This window comes from Pleurodeles waltl, chromosome 1_1 (assembly GCF_031143425.1).
Source record: "Pleurodeles waltl isolate 20211129_DDA chromosome 1_1, aPleWal1.hap1.20221129, whole genome shotgun sequence".
In the NCBI taxonomy this organism is placed as follows: domain Eukaryota; kingdom Metazoa; phylum Chordata; class Amphibia; order Caudata; family Salamandridae; genus Pleurodeles; species Pleurodeles waltl.
Genome location: NC_090436.1, coordinates 622,204,533 through 622,227,836, shown reverse-complemented (window position 1 = coordinate 622,227,836; position 23,304 = coordinate 622,204,533). Strand labels below are relative to the sequence as shown.

At 48.2% G+C, this 23,304-nt stretch overlaps 1 protein-coding gene across 2 annotated transcripts in view; it reads left to right on the top strand.

The window, feature by feature from the left end:
- MCC (MCC regulator of WNT signaling pathway) overlaps positions 1-23,304 on the top strand; it is a 1,218,505-nt gene that overhangs the window by 960,772 nt on the left and 234,429 nt on the right. For both annotated transcript variants that reach the window (XM_069226494.1, XM_069226495.1), the window contains 2 exons: positions 186-286; positions 4,075-4,258. In XM_069226494.1, coding sequence (XP_069082595.1) covers positions 186-286; positions 4,075-4,258 — 285 coding nt within the window. The remainder of the gene's footprint in view (positions 1-185; positions 287-4,074; positions 4,259-23,304) is intronic.

Below are 23,304 nucleotides of genomic sequence, written 5' to 3'. Positions count from 1 at the left end.
TTTAGTTAACCTGTTCATACAAAGTGATATGTGACTCCTCATCCGCTTGTGACTGCCAGCCTTTGAACCTGCAGCCACAAGATGGTGGAATGAGGTTGCTGTTGTCTTAGAGTGGACGCCGATCTTGTACCGGGAGGATTGAGTGGTGGTCACGATTTCTAATCTTATTCTCTCTCCCTCCTCAGTGAACAGTGCATAGAAGCGTACGAGTTGCTACTTGCTTTGGCAGAAAGTGAACAGAGTTTGATTCTTGGACAGTTCCGGGCTGCTGGTGTTGGGTCCATGGGTAAGTACACCATGTACCGCTCTGTTTAGCTGCAGCCATTATTTGTTTTGTTACCGGGTGTTTTTTTACTGCCTTTCTTCAGCTTGGGGTGGTACCTATCAGAAAAGGCATGAGTGTTTTTGGTTTTCAGTCGCTTGTAAATCAGATGTCTGACAGGTTTAATAATTGGATTTCTTTTACCCTTTGAAAATCGAGAGACACAAGATAAAATATTTCTGAAAAGTTCTATATATTTTTCGGTGACTGTATTACAAGTAACTGCACAGACTTGAATCTAAAGTACCTGCAACTCCAAAACAAAAAAATAGACCACAATGTCATGTTAGCACAGCATCATTTTAGTTCTGTGTATAAAAGTTTCCATGCACTGATTAGTTTTTAGAATGTGAGAGTTTGTTTCTGTGAGAGAAATCGATCATCCAGTCAGTTACGCATGGTGTATCTTTTTATTCTGTGTGACCTTGAATGAGCACAGCTCTTGTTTAGAATGGGGAGCTTCGCTCATGCTACTGCTCCGAACTGTGTGGGAGCTTATGTGGGTTTGGTGGCCCCAGCGTACGTGTTGACGTGGAGCTGGTGGCAGCTAATGTAGTTTTTACGAAACAGAGGTAAAAGACAATACCAAGCAGAGCCGCTGCTTCACTTTCTTCCTGTGGAGGAGGTCTGCATGTGCCGTGAGAGATTTGCACCACATCGCTCTTTGCTTTCCTTTGTCTGCTGTGCTAATATGTGGCAGTCATTTTACTGCCTAATAAATGTTTGACATGAGTTATGGATGTCTCATAAATTTGTGGGTACAGTGGAAAGGGATTCATTTCTCCTTTGGGAGAATACAGACACTAATTCGTGACTGTCTCCTCTCACCCCGTGAGATTCCTGTCGGAACAGCTGCCTATGAAGCCTCTGTTTAGGAAGTGCAGAAATCTGAACCAATGGCTGAGCGGTGTGTCCTGCTCCCACTATAGAAATTGGTGTGGGTGGCTGGAATCTTCAGTCTCATGTTCCAAAGGACAGCAGAGCCAGGCAGCAGAATGTGTAGGCCCTCAAGAGAGGCAACTATCACAGGACTTTTGTGGGCTATGAAAGTCTGAATGACTATTCTTATTGCAGCTTGTCTCTCCACATCCCCAATCCAAATCCAATGTCCTGCAGTCTGAAAGCAACATCAGGTCTTAAAGGTCTCACTAAAGGACCCCTTTCTATAGACTGACTTAAATGGCCTGAAAAATGCAAGACTAAAAAATGACCAAGCAAGCAAAATAATTCACAGGTTATTATACATAATTTTATAATAGGCAACAATTGCAACGATTTGTGGAAAAGCTTGTGGTGCCCATGTAATTTCAAATGGGAGAACGACAAATTGGCAGTGCAATGTGTCCACTCTGAAAGGGAGGAACCTGCTATGCCACTTGCCAACAGAGGTGAGACGTAGGCATCATGGAAGACCAAGGACAGCATCCAGTTGTACAGGTCCACAGCTTACATCGCTAGGTCAGGATGCCTTTACTGAAATCCTTTTTTTTGTTTACCTATTCACATAGTAGGATTCCACAATAGATCGCCCTGGCCTTGTTGTGCAATGACCGAACCTGTACAATTGGATTTTGACTTTGGTCCTCCAGGAAGCCTAATTCACATCTTCATTGGTAGGTGCCACAAGAGGTTTCTCCCCCATGTAGTGAGCAATCTTCACTTCCAGTTTGTGTTTCTCCCATTTGGCCTTACAAGGGCATCACTTGCTTTTAACAAAATCCTTGAAACTGTGGTTGCCTACTTATGAAGATGTGGTCAACATATGCTGTCTGTATGATGGGCTAGTAAAGATGAAGAATTCCGTCACCATCAAGAAGTACTTGGTTCATTGGTGTGATTCCTGTTATGTCAGCAACAGGAGCAGCGCTGGGTTGAGGCTTTGCCTCACATCACCCTATTACTTTGATTTCACATGCCTTGCACCAAAAGTTGAATGTGACACTCCTCACTGACACTGGGGTTGAAGGATTTGGTACATAGAGCTTCTAATGTGTTAACTCCAGTAAAAGAGTGAAATCTCTCTTAGTGTGCACTCAAGCGTGCCAATTCTGTGTCTTCAGGAATTGATTCTGAATGGTTTGTACATGTTGATTGTTTTCTGTCTCAAGATACGGCGAAAGATCTTGCCAATGTCATGCACACCTATAAATGGCATACACTTGAGGCATGGCACTAAGCGAGAAAGATGTCCAATTTTTCTTGGCCCACCTCAAAACCGGGAAACCAGTCACCCAATTTTCCATTCTTTGCCTGGAAGGAACTACCTGTGAAATACAGTGAAACGCTTCTTCCTCTCCTATGTCCATGTAACCATCTTTGAGGTATACTAAGCTTAAATTAAAGCTACTGGCCCTAAGCGAAAGCAGAGCACCATGATATACATGTAGTGAGGACCAACTCCTCAACTGGTGGACCTTGATTGCCCTGTATAGATGGAATTTTCTGTGTTACAAACACATTGTATTATATTTATCGTGTCTCTCATCAATCAAACTTCTGTTTGCTGACTTGTTTATAATGTGTTGTTCTGTAAAACTGAAAAATAAAGGTTCTGAAAAAAAAAATTAAGTTACTGATAAGAATTATACCATGTCAATTGCACTTTATAAGTAAATTATGTATCAACTCTACCAGAGTACTTAGATTTTTATGTTTCTTGGTGTGGCCTGGGATGGCATGTATCGATCAGAAGTAATGTATTTAAATATGTTTTTAATCACCCAGCAGAGTCCAAAACGATAAAGAAGAGTTCAAGACAGGCATTGTATACCCATAAATAAGTTGCAAGCCTTTAAAATCGATGAAAATATCCCCTAATGTTTGAATTACATTGTTGTTAACCAGTACAGTCAGTTTAAAGAGATGGAGAACTCCAAACACACCATATCTAATCGTTAATCCTGCACTGCGAATGGGAAGCTGTGAATGGTTGGTGCAGAGATAAGTATTGCTCTTATGTTATATGTGTAAGTGATGGTGATTGGAAGACAGCTGTTGTGCTTCCTCGAGGTATGAAAAACAAACTCTAGTTTCCTCTTCACACCTAGAATGTGAGAGCCCTGGCTAGGGGAGGTTTGACGTCTGTCTAAGTACCACGCCATTTTGTCTTTATCCCTAGAAATTGCTGAAGTTGCTTGTTAGATGTTCCCACAAACTTCAAGAAGTGCCTTCCTTTGCCTTCCCGTGACCATTAAACGTGTTTAGGAGAGGGTGTCTGAAAACTGATGTAACACCCTGCTGAGCTTCTTTTGTGTGACATATCCTTGTTCTTTTTAGCACTACCAAATATTGGTACCAGTGCTGGGTTGTAATATTGTTCATTCTGGAGTGCTTTGATACTGTACTTTTTCGCTGTTTGTTATATACTGTGCACGAAATTGATTACACTGCTTCTCGGGCCTACTGTGCCCGGCCATCTCTTCCCTCCTCCAGTCTAGAACTGTGGGCGGCCACGGTGTACAAACTGAATTATTTAGAGGTCTCTTTCTTTTATTTAACTCTAGTGAAATCTTTAACTGGTTCCACATCTGTGTGTTCGCATTCCTCTCCGTTCAATGTTTTCTTATAAACCTGAAATGCTCCATGGGTTGATTGTTAAAATGCCCTCTCAAGTGGGTTTATGATGCATCTTGTAGCGCACTGCGTGCTGAAATGCATCCACAGTGAAGAGATATTTTGACAGACCTAAGCACCGCTGCTGTTTTATTTCTTGAAATGAAATCCTCTGTAACAGTTTTTCTGTCACCCAACAGGAGAGCAGGGTGGCGATGAAAACATCACGCAGATGCTGAAACGGGCCCACGACTGCCGGAAGACAGCCGAGAACGCAGCGAAAGCCTTGCTGATGAAACTGGACGGCAGCTGCGGCGGGGCCTACGCGGTCACCGGCTGCAGCGTGCAGCCCTGGGAGAGCCTGTCGTCCAACAGCCACACCAGGTGAGCAGGGCTAGCCGGCTCGATTCCCAGGCTCATGCTTTCCGAGCTAACGAGATTATGTTGCGTCCCATTTACTTATCCATCCATCTAGGCCTGTAGCGCTGCTATGGAGCAGGGCTAATCTTGAGTGACCTAATTCCCCCTGAGACGGGGCTTAGTCCATTCAAGAAGAGTTTAGCTGTGGATTTGTTACAAGTGGGTGACTCTGATCTTTGATCGCATTCGTAAATGGCGAGACCGTACAATTTATTTCTCCTCCTCGCCTCACTGGTTCCTTCCTCCTGCTCCGTGCTGTAGGGACTTGGACCACGCGCTATTTCTGGTGATGGAGGGATCACGCGCGCCTTGCGTTCAGCGCATTCTTTTTGTGTATTATTTGACGTGAGTTATGAGCGCTGCCGTCGCGTTGGAAGAAGTTACAGATGCGTTTCATAGAGATGGAATAACACGAGCAAATGGGTTGTCAGCTTGTCGTGATCTACTTCGGTAGTAAGAACAAACAGCATCCCTTCCATTTCACCCTTAGGATTGGTGGCGTAGACTGCCCAGCTGCAGACGCGCTACCAGCGGTTCCAGAGTGCATTTTCCAACCCCGGCAGTATGGATTTGTAATTATGTTGCGTCTCAAGAGCTGTATACAGCGATGATCTTTGATGAAAAAGCTTTTCGGTCCCTATGGACAAACGAGCCATATATGTCGGTTTTGCCGTCCACATCTGCGAAGGCTTTCACTTTGCATTGTTTTTGGAATAGGTCCCATCTGAATCATGTGATGTATTATAGAAAACAAGTTTAAACATGTTCTCTTCTATGGCAGCACAGAAGTGATGGATGTGAATGCTTGTGGCTGACACTACCAGTTGTATGGGAGACGTGGAAGGGACATGACTACACAGAACATGTCAAACCATAACACGCTGCGGTATCTACTGCATCAGCATTAATTCATTCTTCCTTCTTCTCAGTGTATTTCGTTACTTGCCTCCGAGTATTAAGTCACTGTTTTTAGCTTCTATGTGCAACTGCAAAAAATTACCACCCATGTGCAAATGTATCAAACTCTGCCCTAATTAAACAATCCTACCACATTAAAATACCTCTTCCAGAATATGAGAGGAAGACAGAAGTGAAAGTCACAGAATTTAGAAGTGAGAGCGCAAATATTTATGTTGCTGTGCTTTTGTTCTGTGTTGAGTTGCCCTATGTGGAGTGGGCATGTCCGGACCAGGGCCAGTTCCTCAATATTCACTGGAATTCTAGCCTCCCATCTTTGAATGCCCCAACAAGGTGTCTATAGCTTGTTTTTAGGCAGAAGTGAGGTAGCCTAACAGTTGACTTCTCACTGCTCCTTCTGGGGCACAGTTTGACTGACGTGCACGTAGGTGACTCCTTTTTTTTTTTTTAAAGGCCCAGACTAACAAAAATATTATGGCGTGCTATTCGAATAATAAAAAAATAAGTGTCAGTAGTGCAAATTTTACAGTTCCATTCTAGTTTTTGTTTCATAGGAAACATATAGACCAGAAGCAGAGGTGACTTTCACGTTATAAACCGATCCCCTACTGCAGTACACACAGCCTTATTTTTTCAGTCACTACTACTTCAAAGAAACTTGAAAATTCGCGGTGTTGAAACTTTATATACAAATTGAACTCTTGGATCTAAAGGGCTTTCTTCGCAGCACAGTGGTTAGCAGGTGCCTGATCACTTCTATCACAGAAGGTTGTGTGAATCATGTAATTATTTCCTGCAAAACAGTAGGGAAATTATGCAAAATTACACATAAATTTCACAAAATGCACTTTCAAGTATCTTGGGGTGCAAGTTGAACAGGAGGGCATACCTCACATTTGCGTTCAAAAGTTGCTCACAAGACTGGTTAGGAACTGGATCACAAAGTAAATGTCTCCTTCTATATATTTCCTGCTTGAACCATTCAGTCAATCAATCAGGAATGTGTGAAGAGCACTACTCACCCGTGAGGGTCTCAAGGCACTGAGGAGGGGAGCAGGGAGAAAAGGGGGAATGTGCTGCTACTGCTTGAACAGCCAGGTCTTGAAGTTTCCAGAAGGTAAGGAGGTCTTTGGTCTGGCGCAGGTGATTGGGAAGAGTGTTACACGTTTTGGCGGCGAGGTGCGAGAATGATCTACCGCCGGTTGTAGTTTGGCGGATGCGAGGGACGGTTGCGAGGGCGAGGTCAGTGAAGCAGAGATACCAAGTTGGGGTAGAGAAGGAGAGTCGTCTGTTGAGGTATTCTGATCCGGTGTTGTGCAGTGCTTTGTGAGCATGGGTGAGGAGTTTGATGGTGATTCTCTTATTGACTGGGTGCCAATGCAGGTTTTTCAGGTGGTCTGTGATGTGGCAGTGGTGGGGGATATCCAGGATGAGACATGCAGATGCGTTCTGGATGCGTTGCAGCCTCTTCTGGAGTTTGGCCGTGGTTCCTGCCTAGAGGGCATTGCCGTAGTCCAGCTTGCTGCTTACGAGGGCTTGGGTGACTGTTCTTCTGGTTTCGGTGGGTATCCATTTGTAGATCTTTCGGAGCATGCAGAGGGTGTTGAAGCAGGAGGAGAAGATGGCGTTGACTTGCTGGGTCATGGATATTGAGGGGTCCAAGAAGAATCCTAGGTTGCGTGCGTGGTCTGTGGGAGTGTTTCCGAGATTGGCAGGCCACCAAGAGTCATCCCATGTGGAGGGGGTCAAGCTGAAGATGAGGACTTCCGTCTTGTCGGAATTGAGTTTGAGGCAGCTGCTCTTCATCCATTCGGCAATGGCCTTCATTCCTTCGTGGAGGTTGGTCTTGGTGGAGTCCTTGGTGAGGGAGAGGATCAGCTGGGTGTCGTCAGTGTATGAGATGATGTTGAGGTTGTGGGTTCGGACGATGTTAGCGAGCGGGCCATTTAGAAGAGAGTCGGGCTGAGGGACGAACCCTAGGGTGTGCCGCAGATGATTTCAGTGGCCTCTGAGCGGAATGGGGGGAGGCGGACTCTCTGGGTTCTGCCAGTCAGAAAGGAGGTGACCCTGTCCAGGGCTCTGTCGCAGATTCCAGCATTGCTGAGGCGTGAGCGAAGGGTGTTGTGGCAGACGGTGTCGAACGCGGACGAGAGGTCCAGGAGGATGAGGGCCGCGGTCTCGCCGCTGTCCAGTATGGTTCTGATGTCATCGGTGGCGGTGATGAGGGTGGTTTTGGTGCTGTGGTTGCTGCAGAATCCGGATTGGGAAGGGTCCAGGGTGCGTTTCTCCTCGAGGATGCAGGTTAGTTGTCTGTTCACAGCCTTCCCGATGACTTTTGCCGGGAAAAGGGGAGCAGTGACATAGGCCGGAAGTTCTTGAGGTCCTTTGGGTCCGCCTTCGGTTTTTTGAGTAGGGCGTTGATCTCGGCGTGTTTCCAGCTCTCCGGGAAAGTGGCGGACTCAAAGGAGCTGTTGATGATCTTCCTTAGTTCGGGTGCAATGACGGTGCTTGCTCTGTTGAGGATGTGGTGAGGGCAGGGGTCAGTTGGAGAGCCGGAGTGGATGGTGTTCATGATTTCGATGATGTCGTTGTCATTAGCGGGGGTCCATGAGAGCAGGGGGTTGGTCGGATGTGAATCTGTGGTGTTGGTGGTTGACGGGGGGTCTTGGTGTTGAAGCTGTCGTGGATGTCTGCAGTCTTGCGGTAGAAGTAGGAGGCTAGGGAATCGCGGTGGTCTTGGGATGGCAGGATGTCGTTGGCGTTGGAGCTGGAGTTGGAGAGTTCCTTCACGACGTTGAAGGGCTCCTTGTGGCTATGTGCGTTGTTGTTGATTCAGTCTTTGAAGGCAGTTCTCTTGGTGGCTCGGATGAGTTGGTGGTGTCTGCGGATGGCGTTTTTGAAGGCTGTGAGGTTGTCCAGAGTCTGATCTTGGCGCCACTTACTTTCGAGTCTTCGGCAGCTTTGCTTACATTTGTGGAGGTCGGTTGTAAACCAGAAGGCCTATCTGTCGGTGCGTCTGTTGGAGGGATTCTTGATTGGGGCGAGAGTATTGGCACAGGTGTTGACCCATTGCCTGAAGTTGCGGGCAGCTGCATCAGTGTCGGTGGTGTCGATGGGTGGGTTCTGGGAGAGGGTTGTGATAAGTTGGTCTTCGGTAACCTTGTTCCAACTGTGGTAGGGGATCCGTTGTGGGTGGTGGTGTGTTGTGGGTTTCTTGAAGGAGAAGTGGTTGCAGCGGTGGTCTGTCCAGTGGAGTTTGGTGGTGTGGCTGAAAGAGATGTGATTGCTGGCAGAGAAAATAGGGTCGAGTGTGTGTCCTGCAGAGTGGGTTGGTGTTGTGATGAGCTGTTTGAGGCCGAGGTTGGAGAGGTTGTCGAGCAGGGTAGCGGTGTTGTTGTCATTGGTGCTCTCAAGGTGGAAGTTTAGGTCTCCGAGGAGTATGTAGTCAGTGGATGCGAGAGCGTGCGTTCTGATGATGTCGGTAATGGAGTCGCTGAACTACTGTCGAGGGCCTTTAGATGAGGGTCCCTCGGAGGGTGGTGTTTGGGTCAGTGTGGATTTGGAAGTGCAGGTGTTCAGCAGTGCTGAGGGTGTCTTTGGTGTTGGTCGTGATCCTGAGGGTGTTCTTGTGGATGATGGCGATGCCTTCTCCTGAGTTGTTCTAGCGGTCCCTGCAGGTGATCTTGTAGCTGTCTGGGATGGCTGTGGCGATGTCAGGCACTGATGAGGGGTTCATCCGGGTCTCGGTCAGGAAGGTGATGTCTGGTGAGACTGAGTCGAGTAGATTCCATAGCTCTACTGTGTGCTTGTGGACGGAGTGGGTGTTGAAGAGGATACATCTGAGATGGTTGCGTCCTGCCTTGGTGGGTGGATCGTTGGTGTGGAGGCTGGTGAAGGTGCACTTCAGGCAGGAGAGGGGTCCGCAGGTGGTCTGCGGGTAGGCTTGAAGGCAGGGGGGAGAGCGGCCGGTGTTGAGGGCGCAGAGGGTGGCGTCTTCATAGTGAAGACGTGCGTGGTGGCAGTGGGCTGGCGGGAGCCAGGAGATCTGGTGCTGGGCATGGTCCAGGCGCAGACAGGCTTGCCTTTGGCACGCTAGCGGCACTCCCACTGCATGCGCCCGATGCACGGCCACGCAGTGGTCACCATTAAGTAGGGAGGAGGGGAGGACAGCTGGGAAGCGGGAGGGGGATGAAAAATGGCGTGAAAAAGGGGGGCGGAGCTGAAAAAAGGTGAGTGCAGCGCAGGAGAGAGAGGAGGGTGCGGGGCCGCAGGGGCAGCAGCGGCAGGGGAGAGAGAGAGGGGGAGAGCGAAAGTGAGAGAGCAGAGTGAGAGTGAAACGAGGAAAAGGAGCACTAAGGGACAGTAGTGAAGCAGAGCAGAGAGCAAATTAAAAGGAGGAGAGAGGCAGAAGGTAGCCTAATACGAAAGTAGAGCTGTCCCACTAGACACCAGGGATGAGGCACAGGCAGAAGCCTGTGGGTGGAGGAGGGCCTCGAACTCCTGAGAGGGGTCAGGAGTTCAGAGGAGCCAGGGAAAGGGCCCTACTTACAGGGTGGAGCTACGGGAGGCAGAGCAGTGCACCATTGCGAAAAACTGTGAAAAATTTCCCGCCGGTGTCATTTATGATATTTGGTAGGCTAAATCCACTTAACATAAGCTTCACACTGCCTCATACTGCATGATTGACATATGGAACAACACTCAAAATACTGCCCACAGAGAATTCATACAGTCTGTATAAACGAACATGGCATCCTGCAGAATCTCCTCACAGATTAATAAAGCATTCACCCATAATAGGTGTCACTTACAGTAAATTGATAGTAGGTCACTCTACATAGAAATCTTTGTGAATTGGGTCCATAATGTTTAGTATAAATAATGCTGAGTGGGAAACTGGGCTGTTTTTTTTTTTTTTTTTTTTTTTACAAGCTAGTTACTATTTTTGTGCATGATGAACCAGTGTGATTGACAATGGTTAAGGCCACTATAGAAATGAGATTGTGTGATACCTGTATTTTTCACATCATTGTGAATTTATATATAATTCACCACCTGATGCATATTTTGCATATTTTAATTTTTAATTTTTTTTTTTTGTTTCTAGGTCAACAGACTAAAAGTTATTAAAGTTACTGCAAATGAGGTCCAAACGAGTACTAAGCATTTACACAGATTGCCTGGTCTTCTTCACAATTATGTTGCACCTTTTTGTAAGGTCAAATATCTTGAACCCTAAAATACAGGAGCGGCTTACAGTGGTAACAGGGGGTGGTGGGGAGAGGGTGAAATTCATTGGGAAAAAAAACTTACCTTAATCGTCATCGCCACTGCCGTCTAGACTGCGCTGCTCCTCTTCTCATCTCTGCTGACAGACTGCAGGCACAAGCTCCCAGCCTGCCTGCGGCCAATCCTGATGCTGCTTAAAGCAGCATCAGGATTGGCTGGGAGCGCCTGTGTTGCTTGGCTGGACGGAGCCTACTGCGCATGCATGTTTGGCAGGCCCGAGACGGCTGGCCAAACATACATGCGCAGTGAGGGGGAGTGCTGTGCACTCCTCCTCAGTGCTTGTAACAGCCCGTGGCAGCGCCCCTTTTACTAAAAAGAATAATAAACATAGTTTATTATTCTTTTTAGTAAAAAGTTATGCAGCAGCTGCTGCTGGTGGGGGGGACGCTCCTCCGCCCTAGTGGAGGAGCCGTACCTGCTAAAATACCTCCTAGACTGAAACATATGTAATAAATCTGAAATGTACTAATTTTTAATGGAAAGCAGTGCCACATAACTGCTGTGTAATTGGCCATCCCTTGCATAGTTTGACTCTTGATTGCCACATAGTTCCAGTGACCTTGACAATGGTGAAGAGCATCATTGATCAACATCATTGTTTCTTAGGCTATTTACTTACAGCGGGCTGGTGTAAAAAATGAATGACTAATGCAAAGATGTGCGTAGTACTTTGATATTGAGGTCAAGGTAAAATGAGCTGTAGAATGGGAATGCAACATCCTCGAGATGACAATGGAAAAGTGCATTTACGGATGCTGAAAAAGAAAAAGTATTGCTAAACACAGGAGTCTAACTAGTATATTGCAGGCGTCTCACCAGGACCAATAGCACCCCCCCAAAGTATTATTCAATGTCCCCTACAATATGCATCCTAATTATCTTAATACATGAGATTGCTAACTTATTTCATCTGGCGTGGGCTTTCCTAGCTGCAGAGGACTTTTGGGACAGATGCTAGTTGATACAACAGATAAAGTATCCCCTGCCGTACATTATAAGGATGCTGCAAGATATTGATGAGGTCTGTGACTATAGAGAGGAACGTGGCCGAAGCCCAGAACTTCTAGCTGTGAAGGGTGAGTGCGTAAAGTAGCCCTATTTGGTGATACTGAAGGATTTTGTAGACTGCCTGTGCACCCCAAACACGGGACATATAGACTCTAGAGCTTGTATGTGAAAGTGACGACAGCAACAATGACTCTTAAACCAAATGACAAAAGCTGCCTAAGACGTCTGCATTTACCAGTGTCCTAGGCAATGGCCATGTGAATGTTTTCATAATATATACATGTTATTAATATGCGAATATTGATTGTACTGGACATGGCAAGATGTTAGAAAAGTGATCATAAGCGTTGAAATGTTGTAATAATTCTGTATTCCTACAAGATAGTAATTTATCTGAACTATAAATAATGTATTTTTTTTAAAACAAAGTTCTACATCAATTCAAGCTGCTTGAAATCTATGACCAGTGCAGCTCTGCTACATTCTCACGATGCCTTTCTGATCTTTTGCAAGTCTATGTGCAGGTTTGTGAAGCATCACATCTGAGATTAACACATGTTAAAAAAAAACCTATCTGAATGCCCCCTTTGCTACAGAAACAGCCACCCAGTTCTGGTGTTTTTTTTTGTCCACAGGTGCAGAATTGGTGTCTAAATAAATGGACCTTTTTAATAATCCATTTACATTAGATAACTAGATCAGTTCAAAACATAATTGTCCAAAATGTATTTCACCTTGGGATCCATTGGTCCGATTTTTTTAAAACACATGTTAATTATGCTTTGTTGTAGAACTGGGAATTTTCCCAATTAATCTGGAATGCTGCAGCTGTGGTAGATTCCCATGAACACTCCTAGAAAGCTTTTGTGAATTCCCAATTGTGATTAATCAAAGGAATTCCCGCATGTGTAATTGTACATTGCATACAATTGTTCGTGCACAAAAGCATTTGCATTCAATAACTCGCTCTTATGTTTTTTGTGCCCTATGGAAACTGCTTTGCCTGCGCTGAAACACATCCCCTACCCTGCCACACGTTTTGTTCGTGCCACTGAAAATCTCCACCATGGAAAGCAATTTACATCTGCTTTTCTTAAATAAGCCATGCGTCACAGAGTAATTCCAGAGCAGTTCAATGTTGGCAGATACCAAATTCATTTTGTGGATTCTGATTGTCTGTCTTGCTGTTCAAGTAAATGTGCTAATTTAACGACATATGGGTAGAAATATACTTTTTCCGAAATGTTTACCATTAACCAGGTGAAATCTTGTGACGCCATAAATCACAGTTGTTGCTAAAGCCACATATTATTGTTTTGTATTGTATTGTAACGTCCGAGAGAAAAAAAAGTCCTTAAAGTGCAAATGGCACTTTTCTATAAAGGCTAAGAGTGATTCTGAGTAGGCCTGTTTTTGTTTGGACATAATTCTGGAATTGATGCATGTTCTTAGATTGTATGCCAGAGTATGACCCTAATGTGCTGATAGCAGTGCACCGGTTGCTTTCACTTTTCTATTCCTCTGTAACTATAATTTGCATTCTTGCCTTGCATTACTTAGGACCTCACATATTACATCACTCATGACATGTTCTATGGCATCATTGATAACATCATTAATGACACCTTCGTGCATGGCAAGTGCACAGTTATACTTCATTTAACTATAACTGGTGAATTTCAGTGTTTTTTGAGTGTAAAATTGTTTACCAGACATTTTCGCCTAACTAAAACATTACTCTAACATATGTTGAGTCATTTTTTTAAATATATATATATATATATATATAAATCTGTGTAGTAGGTTCTAACTATAACTAGTTTATGTATGTGTGTGTGTGTGTGTGTGTGTATATATATATATATATATATATATGTATGTTTATTTTTTTGCCTCCGTGGTCAGTTCAATCATAGCGCACTCTTTACCGGTGTCGATATATATAAATAATATAAACCTACTGGCAGTTGCTAGTAGGTAATTATAGTTAAGACTTAGTTTCTATAGACAGAGCGTTTTTTGACTTGCTAATAACTTAGGTGCGTTTGACAGATCTTAACGAAATTTTCAAATCTAGTTTGTCACTCACTGGAGCTGCTGCCTTGAATGTTTAGGGGTGATTCGTCAAGCAGGAGCAGAGAATAAGGATGGTCCCAAAACACGTTTTCCCTGTGCAATTTTCTATATTGATTTTGGAAACAACTGTAACCTGAACCCCTGAACGGAGTTACACCAAATTTTGCAGAAAGTTACATCTTTGTCCAGAAAGATTGCTTTTTGTAATTTGGTGTAAATCCACTCAGTAGGTTTGGAGTTATTAAAATAAAAAGATTAAGGGGGTTATTCTAACTTTGGAGGAGGTGTTAATCCGTCCCAAAAGTGACGGAAAAGTGACGGATTTACCACCAGCCGTATTACGAGTCCATTATATCCTATGGAACTCGTAATACGGCTGGTGGTATATCCGTCACTTTACCGTCACTTTTGGGACGGATTAACACTCCTCCAAAGTTAGAATAACCCCCTAAGTGTATCTAGGGACATGACCGGAGGCATGGCCTGATGAAGATGGAGACAGCAGCAGGTTGAGGAGCTCCCAATCTGGGAGCCCCAATCCAACAATACCATGGAGTGCATCCAGCCCTAGAATGCACTCAGGGCAGCAGAATCTGCCAAGGCAGTGGGCAACCCATAACTGGGCCGGGAGAGGAAGAGGTGCGAGCCCAACAGCTGTGGCGGAGCAAGTGAGGCTGTGGCCGGAGGAGCAGCACAAGATGGCAGCCGCTGCAGCGGAGGCCGGGGCTGCATGAGAGGGCCCCAGTGCATGGGAGCGACTGGTGGCACTGGCGGGATCCGGCTGGGGCAACAGGTGATAGCAGTGGTGGAGCAGGAGGGCAGCAACTGCATGAGGAAGAGGTCTCTGCTGAGTAGGAGATGGGCAGGGGTGCGCGGGCAGGCCACGACTGGCCGGAGTGGCTGATGCCATTGCCGCATTCCGGCCGTAGGGAAGGGAGACGACGGTGGTGCGGCTTGGACTCTGGTGGAGCAGCATGGGGGGGCCAGTCGGCCCTGCCCAGAGAAGTTGGTGAGAACCAGCGATGAGCTGCGCATCAGCACCAGAGGAGACCGCGGGGTAGAGGAGGTGGAGCTGCCCCACCGGGGTGCGGGACCAGACGGACAGAGCGATTGAGCCCAGGCCGGTTGGGAGAGGTAGGGCGGGCACGGCATTGATTAAGGACGCCACCTTGGAGATACTCAGCTGGGGGCTAGGCCCTACGGAGTGGGGCACGGAGGTGGCTGCAGGAAGAGGGCCCCTTCCCAATCCCACCCTTCTTTCCTGGACCGGGGCCAGACTGGTGCCTGAGTACTGAGGAGTCACGGCAGGACGCAGGGGGGTGAGGGAACCATTGGACCTCCCCCTCTATCTGGGTGACTGCAGGAGAGTGCCTCCATCCCCTGTGACTGGACGGCAGCGGCTGAACCACGAGGGCGCAATTACTAATGTCCCCCTTGGCCCTGATGCTCCTTGGAGCCACAGCCCCCCTGAGGCAGGAAGAGGAGCGAGGAAGCTGGGAGATCGGCAGCAGGAGGAGAGGAATCACTGAGGGAGCATCAGAGAGCATTTGAGCTGCGGCCCTTCCCCCGCCTTGACTGATATTACCACTTGCAGCCTGCTTGAGTGATTGCCGGTGGGATGGGATAGGGGATGGAAGTCAGTGCTGGAAGCGACACCTGCAGCTAGAGTGTAACACTCCTGGAGGGGTCTGAGGAGGGCGCGAGGGACTGACCCTAATTTTGAGACTCCCCCTTCCGGACCTCAAGCATGCAGTGCGAATGGACCATTCACAGCTACGCAAACGGGAGACGTAGATAGAAGACAGGAACGATGTTGCCCACCAGGTCCACGTCACAAGGAGGATCCCTTGGAGGACTAATAGCAAGTTAGGGGAGTGGTGACCATGGGGAAGGTTGCAAGGAAGGAAGACACTGTCCCCACAGCAGACGAGGAGCTGAGCATGAAGGAGAGTGCGCAAAATGGCCCAACGCTGAGAGATGTGATACAAGCCCTAACAGCCACTAGAGTGGCATTAGAAACAAAAAATAGATACTGTGGGGGTGGACGTGAGCCTGCTTAGGGATGACCACTGCTGGTTGGCAGAGTGAATTACCACAATGAAAAGGGAGGTGGTGGAAATACCTCTGATGGTTGCAGCCTTGACAACTCAATTGACCACCATGGAAACCAAGGTCAGGACCCTAGAATTGCAGGCCGAAGATGCCGAGAATAATTCCCGGCACAATAATATCCGATTGGTGGGGTTACCGGAGAGAGCAGAGGGGTACAACATAATCGACTATTTAGAAAAGCTCATCCGCACCAAGATTCCCCAGGAGGGCCTGTCCTCCTTAGTGCTGGAGCGGGCTTATCGGATGCCAGGCAGGCTTTCCCCACTGGGGGCTCCACCGCAGTCAGATGTAGCAAAACTCCTTTTCTACAAAGATTAGGAATATATTCTAGTTCAGGCCCGTCAGAAGGGGGACTTGCTGTTAGACAATGACAGATTGAAAATTTTCCTTGATTTCTCGCGTGAAGTACAAAAACAATGTTCTACCTTCAACTTGCTAAAAAAGCACATTCGTGACCGATGAGAGAGTCCTATTTTTGCACTCTCCACAGGAAGTCTGGAGCTGGATTGACAACCACCCGCAGCCCAGGCCTAGTGGCACGCAGAGGACACAGCACACCTCAGGACCTCGGAGGAAGAGGTGGGCCTGTCTGCAGAGTGGTATGACTCTGTCAGGAAAGGAATCCAAAAACAAAAGGAGAAGAGAGGTTGAAGCAGGAACTCACATGCAAGACTCCGACACTGGATCCCCACCTGTAGCGCATGAAGTTCGTGCAGCCTCAGCCTCAAATGGGTCGAGCACCTCCAGCATACTGCTGCCCCATGTCACTCCGGGGACCGTAGATGACATTTAATGGCCTGTTGCACTACTGACTGGCTAGCACTGGTTAAGGGACTCTGATGGCACTGCCCTGCACTCGCTTGGGGCGGAAGTCCTCCGGCGAATACATCTTAAGGATGCAGGATATTGCCTGTCGCAAGTTCCTGGTTGGGGCTCTGGAGTGGGGGCCCGAGCTGGAGTGCCTAGTTTGTTCACACATGCATGTTTTGTGGGAAAGTCCAATCTTATGGTTAGGAATGACCAGGTTTGGACAGGGGGCTTTGCCAATTTAGTCCTGGAGTGGGAATCTTTGTTGATGGTTGGGGGGTTGGGGTTGAGGGTTTGGGAGTTTGTTCATTGGGGGTTCCAAAGATTGCATCTGTGTATGATATGCTACAACACTTCCGGGGGCACTGGGGAAACACCCAGAGGGGAGGGGGCCAGGGTGTACGGGCACTCATATTATAAGTAATCATATGGCTCCGCAACCGAGCTATAAGATACTTTCCAGGAACATCAGAGGCATGCACACCATTTCAAAGACATACAAAATATTCTCATATCTGAACAGATGGGGCATACACATAGTGTTTCTCCAGGAAACTCACCTTACTGCCTAGGAAAGGGCGTCACTTCAGTGCAAATTGCAAGGCCAGGCCTATTATACGACTAACTCTGCCTTTGCGTTGGGGTTCCTCTTCTGGGTGAGAACGGGGTCCCTTTCCAGAATGTGGCCATGTGTTAGACCCCGATGGGAGATATGTTGCAGTGAGTGGGCGGTTAGAGAGTAGGACCTAGCCCTTGTTAACATTTATGCTCTGAACACGGATCAGGGCTCCTTTCTTACAAACCTATTGGGTCCCCTGGCGCACTACATAACTCAGTCTACAGTGATTGGGGGTGACTTTAATTATGTGGCAGGCATAGGGATGGACAAATCGCATCCCCCACTAAGGTAATCCCCAACACTGAGATTGGTCCGTACATTCTCAGATTGGCAACAGGCGTGGAGCTTAGTAGACACTTGACAACTGACACATCCCCATGCTAGGGATTATTCCTATTTTTCCAGCCTATATAATCTACATGTGCGGCTCAATAATTTTCTGTGTTCACCAGATGTACATAGCACAGTAACAAATGCAGAATATAACCCGATCCTCCTGAGCTGCAACCGGCACTGCCCTACACCTAGGATACCCACATGGCGGCTTAAACCCGGAATGCTAGAAGACCAGGGCCCTCATTACAAGGCTGGCAGTCATCAGACCGCCTGCCTCGCTGTGGTGGTCTTACTGCCACAAAGCCTGGGAGGACGTAGTGAGGTAAGTGGGGCTGGGGCAGGATTTGGGGGGAGTTTTTAGAGGTGGGGTGGATTAAGGGCTTTTGGCAGGGGTCAGGCTATTTTTTGGGGGTGGACAGGAGTGGGCGGGGTTTGGGGAAGTTTAGTTTTTAGGGCTTACGGTGGGGGGACTAAATTGTTTATTTTTTAGGAGTGGGGTGGGGGGTAGTTCTAGTTTTTTTTAGGGCTTAGCATGAGGGGTTGGGTCGTTTATTTTTTAGTTGTGGGTGGGGTTGGGGTTAGGGTAGTTTTATTTTTTTACTGCTTAGGGTGGATTGGGGGTCGGGTAGTTTAGTTTTTAGGGGCGAGGGTGGGGGTGATCGGGGTAGTTTTTTTTTTTTTTAGGGCTTAGGGTGGGTGAGGGGTCAGGTAGTTTTGCTATTAGGGTTGGGGGTAGTTTTGGGCCTCATGGTGGGTGGGGGTTTCGTGGTAGTTTAGTTTTTAGGGGAGGGGTGGGGGAGTTGGGGTAATTTTTTATTTAGGCTTAGGGTGGGTGGGGGAGTCAGAGTAGTTTACCTATTAGGGGTAGGGGTAGTTTGGGACCCCAGGGCAGGTGGGGGAAGTTGTATGACAGAACCACCATGCCATTTCCACATATGCCTTTACTAAGCATGCTTTTACAATGAAATTCGTTGTAAATACATTCATGGTAAAGGCATGAGTGCAAATGACGCAGTCGTGGTTCCAACCGTGTTGTTAAGGCATGCTTTGTTCCGGCATGAGTGGTTCTGTCATATGACCCTATGGGAACACCTCTAAAGCATGGTTTGTCAGAGTGGTTAATCAACAACAAAACCCTTGCCTATTGTGGTAATCTGTGAGCTTTCTATGTAACAAAAGGCTTTAGCACAGTGCAAAAATAATCCATCTTCAAGGGTCTGTTTTGCTTTAACATATACGGTTCATTTTAAATAAGTTATGTCTACTGCTTTTGTATTACCTTTTCATAACATACAGATCACACCTATGGCATCCAAAATAGTTTTTCCCTATAAACCAATCAGGCCTATAGCCTTGACCATTGACGTGACCCTATAACAAACTCAGGACTATTGTATTAACTATAACCTTCCCCAAAAGACAAACCAAGCACCCCTTTTCAGTGAAAGAATGTACATTTTAGTCAGTGAAAACCTAGCATAGAGGAATACAAGCATGTAGGGAGGGCCTACACCCGCCGCCCGCCCACCCACCACCAGTTTCTCAGAGCTCTTGTTCGGGTGATCACAATAAGGTCTAGCACCAGCAGTGCCGTCAAGCAAGAACTAAAAATGAAAGTACATTAAGAAAGCGGAGTAGGAGATTCAAACAAAAAAAAAAAAGACAAATAGCAACGTGCTCCACTCTCCATTATTTGATTTTTTTATAGGCCATCATCAAAGCCATTACAGCTGCCTTGACTTATTTTTGTAATCGTATTGCTAGACGGTGCAGATCTAACAAGGCGTTTGATATGCTTAATGTGATTTATCACCCAAAACAAATCAGACACATTCTGTAGTATCGTGAGTGTCCAATACAAGCGGAAATTGTTTATGGGCAGCATTTCTATAATTCAGTTGCAATCTAAGTATTTTTAAGTCCTAAAATCCATTCCTGCTGGTTGTCATAACTGAAGTTTATATATCGGACATTACTCCAAGACTGCTTATTTCTGACAGAAAGTTTTGCATACTGTCAATCAACAGGGTGTCAGGCTTTCCTCTCCATGCTTTAAGTTGTGGCTCTAAGGGGGTCATTACAACCCTGGCAGACGGTGTTAAAGCTGCGGAAATACCGCAAACAGGCTGGCGAAAAAAAAAATGGAATTACGACCCTGGCGGTAATCGCCAACAAAGACAGCCACTTTAACACACCGCCCGCCACGGCGGTACAGACAAACAGCCTGGTGGTCACCGCCAACAGACAGGCGGAAGACAGTGTACCGCCCACAGTATCATAACCTACCAATCCGCCACCTTTTCCGGGGCGGATTTTGCTATGGGAAAACGCTCACCTTAACACACTCCACGAGGAACGACGACTCCATGGAGCCGGAACTCCAAATCCTACCTGCCCTTGTCTTTCTGCTCCTCTACGAACAACAGCGACGTAGGCGCAGAACATACCGGTGAGTACTGCATCTACGACACGGGGAGGCAAAAGTTAGGGGGACACCCACTAAACACCCCCACCCTCGCATATCACAACATACACACCAACGCAGTCAAAAATATCACATGAACAACCCACAATTCCCTCGGAAGAATGCAAAGACAAAGCAAATTGCGGGCAAACATTGTAATGTGCCAATATACATGTCATATAAAAATATACAGAATAATATCTCGAAATCTGTCATAATTATATATACAATACAAGAAGTAGTGCAGATATGTACACAACAATGTCCGTGCACCAACAGTCCAAAAATGCATGGGCGAGGCCCACAATAGATACCTGACCAAAATCCGAGAGAACACTGCCGGGGCATCAGATAGAAACACTACATGCACCTCAGGGGGAAGGGAAGGGAGGGCACCTCAGCCGGATGAATGCAAAGCCAGATCCACGACGGGGCTCCCTGCCCATTCATGTATCCTGGGGAGTGCAAAGCCACAGTCTCACAAGTCTTTGCAGTGGGTGGTTTGCCCACTGTACCATCCTGGGGAGTGCAAAGCCACAGTCTCAAAAGTCTTTACAGTGGGTGGGTTGCCCACTGTACCATCCTGGGGAGTGCAAAGCCACAGTCTCAAAAGTCTCTAAGTGGGTGGGTTGCCCACTGTACCATCCTGGGGAGTGCAAAGCCACAGTCTCAAAAGTCTTTACAGTGGGTGGTTTGCCCACTGTACCATCCTGGGGAGTGCAAAGCCACAGTCTCAAAAGTCTCTACAATGGGTGGGTTGCCCACTGTACCATCCTGGGGAGTGCAAAGCCACAGTCTCAAAAGTCTTTACAGTGGGTGGTTTGCCCACTGTACCATCCTGGGGAGTGCAAAGCCACATTATCGCAAGTAGATGCAGTTCTCAACTGGTACTGGGTGGGACTGGTGCCCAGACTGGATGAGTCTCCCTGTGAAAGTTCCTGTCCTGTCACTGTCCCAGCTGCACATGGGATAAGGAATGCCTGATGTGGCGGCCTATTCATACCCACACGGTGTTTGCCCTGTTCAGCGGTCTTCACCATGGCGGTCTTGGCCTTGTTCAGCGGTGCTTAGCCATGGCAGTCTTTGCCCTGTTCAGCGGTCTTCACCATGGCAGTCTTTGCCCTGTTCAGCGGTCTTCACCATGGCGGTCTTTGCCCTGTTCAGCGGTCTTCACCATGGTGGTCTTTGCCCTGTTCAGCGGTCTTCACCATGGTGGTCTTTGCCCTGTTCAGCGGTCTTCACCATGGCGGTCTTTGCCCTGTTCAGCGGTCTTCCCCATGGCGGTCTTGGCCTTGTTCATCGGTGCTTTGACATGGCGGTCTATGGACTGTTCAGCGGTGCTCTGACATGGCGGTTCGGATACTGACATTGGTGTGTGGCATGACGAACTCCACACTGGACATTGGTGTGTGGCATGATGAACTCCACACTGGACATTGGTGTGTGGCATGACGAACTCCACACTGGACATTGGTGTGTGGCATGACGAACTCCACACTGGACATTGGTGTGTGGCATGACGTTCCATCATCGCCCAGCGGGGCTGTGGGATCCTGGTCCCTCCTGGGCACTGACTCCGGCGGCGGTCTCCTGACCAGTAACGATACTTGGGCCCTCCTGGGCAATGACTTTGGCGGTGGTCTCCTGACCAGTAACGATACTTGGGCCCTCCTGGGCAATGACTCTGGCGGTGGTCTCCTGACCAGTAACGATACTTGGGCCCTCCTGGGCAATGACTCTGGCGGTGGTCTCCTGACCAGTAACGATACTTGGGCCATCCTGGGCAATGACTCTGGCGGTGGTCGCCTGACCAGTAACGATACTTGGGCCCTCCTGGGCACTGACTCTGGCGGTGGTCTCCTGACCAGTAACGATACTTGGGCCCTCCTGGGCAATGACTCCAGCGGTGGTCTCCGGACCAGTAACGACGGTGCTGGCGGTTGTGTCTGGACCGCCGGAAATGATGGCGCACTTCTCCGCCGTGACACTCACAACAGGCTGGGCAGACTTCCTCGGGACCTTCCCAACCTTCTTTGGAGTTACAGCTGACTCACCAATCGCCTTCGATCCCATTTCACTTGTTGTCCCACCAGGAGTCTTGACACTGTCCCGTCGTCCACTCTCCAATTTCGGAGCCGTTACAGGGGGTGGGCTGCCAGTGCCTTGGCTCCGGGTCCTACTGCCTGCCCTGGTGGACGGTGCACTCCAAAAACCTGGAACACGCACCACTGGCACTGGAGGCTTTTTGGCTGAGGCGCTACGACGGGACTGATGAACTGGAGGGGCGGGGGCAAACAGGTCAATTTGACAGAGGGACAGTTTCTGACGGACACTGGGATGGGTAGCTGGAGGGGGTCTGGGAGTGGAGGTAGAGGAGGTGGTTGTAGGAGGTGTCACTTTAGCTGTTTTGGGTGCAGGTACTGGAGGCTGTCGTGAGGTGGATGGATGTTGGGTGAGTGATTGCCGGCGTTTGGGTACTTTGGGAGGGGGCGTCACAGACACACTGGGAGAGGACACAGGGGATGTGTAAATGGCAGTGGAGGTGGTGAGTGCAGGTGAGCGGCTTGTGGTGCTGGGTGTCCTGGTGCGAGTCCTAGTGCCTGTAGATGTGGTGCATGCAGGTGTGTGTGTAGACGACACTGGGAGGGAGGAGGGAGAAGAGGAGGAGGGGGACACAGTGGAGACAGTGGATGTTGCTGTGTCTGTATGGGTGTGATGCTTGTGTGAGTGCCTGTGGTGTGTGTGGTGCCTATGTTTGCTTGAGCTACTTTTGGGTGTTGACTTGTGTGCCTGCTGGTCTGTAGGTGTGCTTGGGATGGGCTGGGGTACAGGGGATTGGGTCTGGGTGGAGGAAGTTGGAGGGGGGAGGCTGGACACAGGGACAATGGCTGCCATCAGTGCTGAGGCCAGAGATTGCAGGGTTCGCTGAAGGACAGCCTGACCAGAATGAATGCCTTCCAGGAATGCATTACCATGTTGCAACGCCCTTTCTACACCCTGGATGGCATTCACAATGGTAGACTGCCCAACAGTGAGTGACCTGAGGAGGTCAATGGCCTCCTCACTGAGGGCAGCAGGGGTGACTGGGGCAGGGGCTGAGGTGCCTGGGGCGAAGGTGATGCCCACCCTCCTGGGTGAGCGGGCACGAGATGAACGCTGAGGGGCTGCTGGGAGGGTGGTGCTGGTAGGGGAGGTGGCGGCTGTACCTGTAGAAGTGGGGTGCACAGATGGTGCTGCCACCACAGGGGAGCTCCCAACGGCGGACGAGTCTGTGTCGCTGGTTGGTGATCCTGTGGCCGACGTGAAGCTCCCCTCGCCCTCCGTCCCACTGGTGCATTCAGAGTCTGTGGTGTGGCCCTCCATGGCCATGTGGGATGCAGC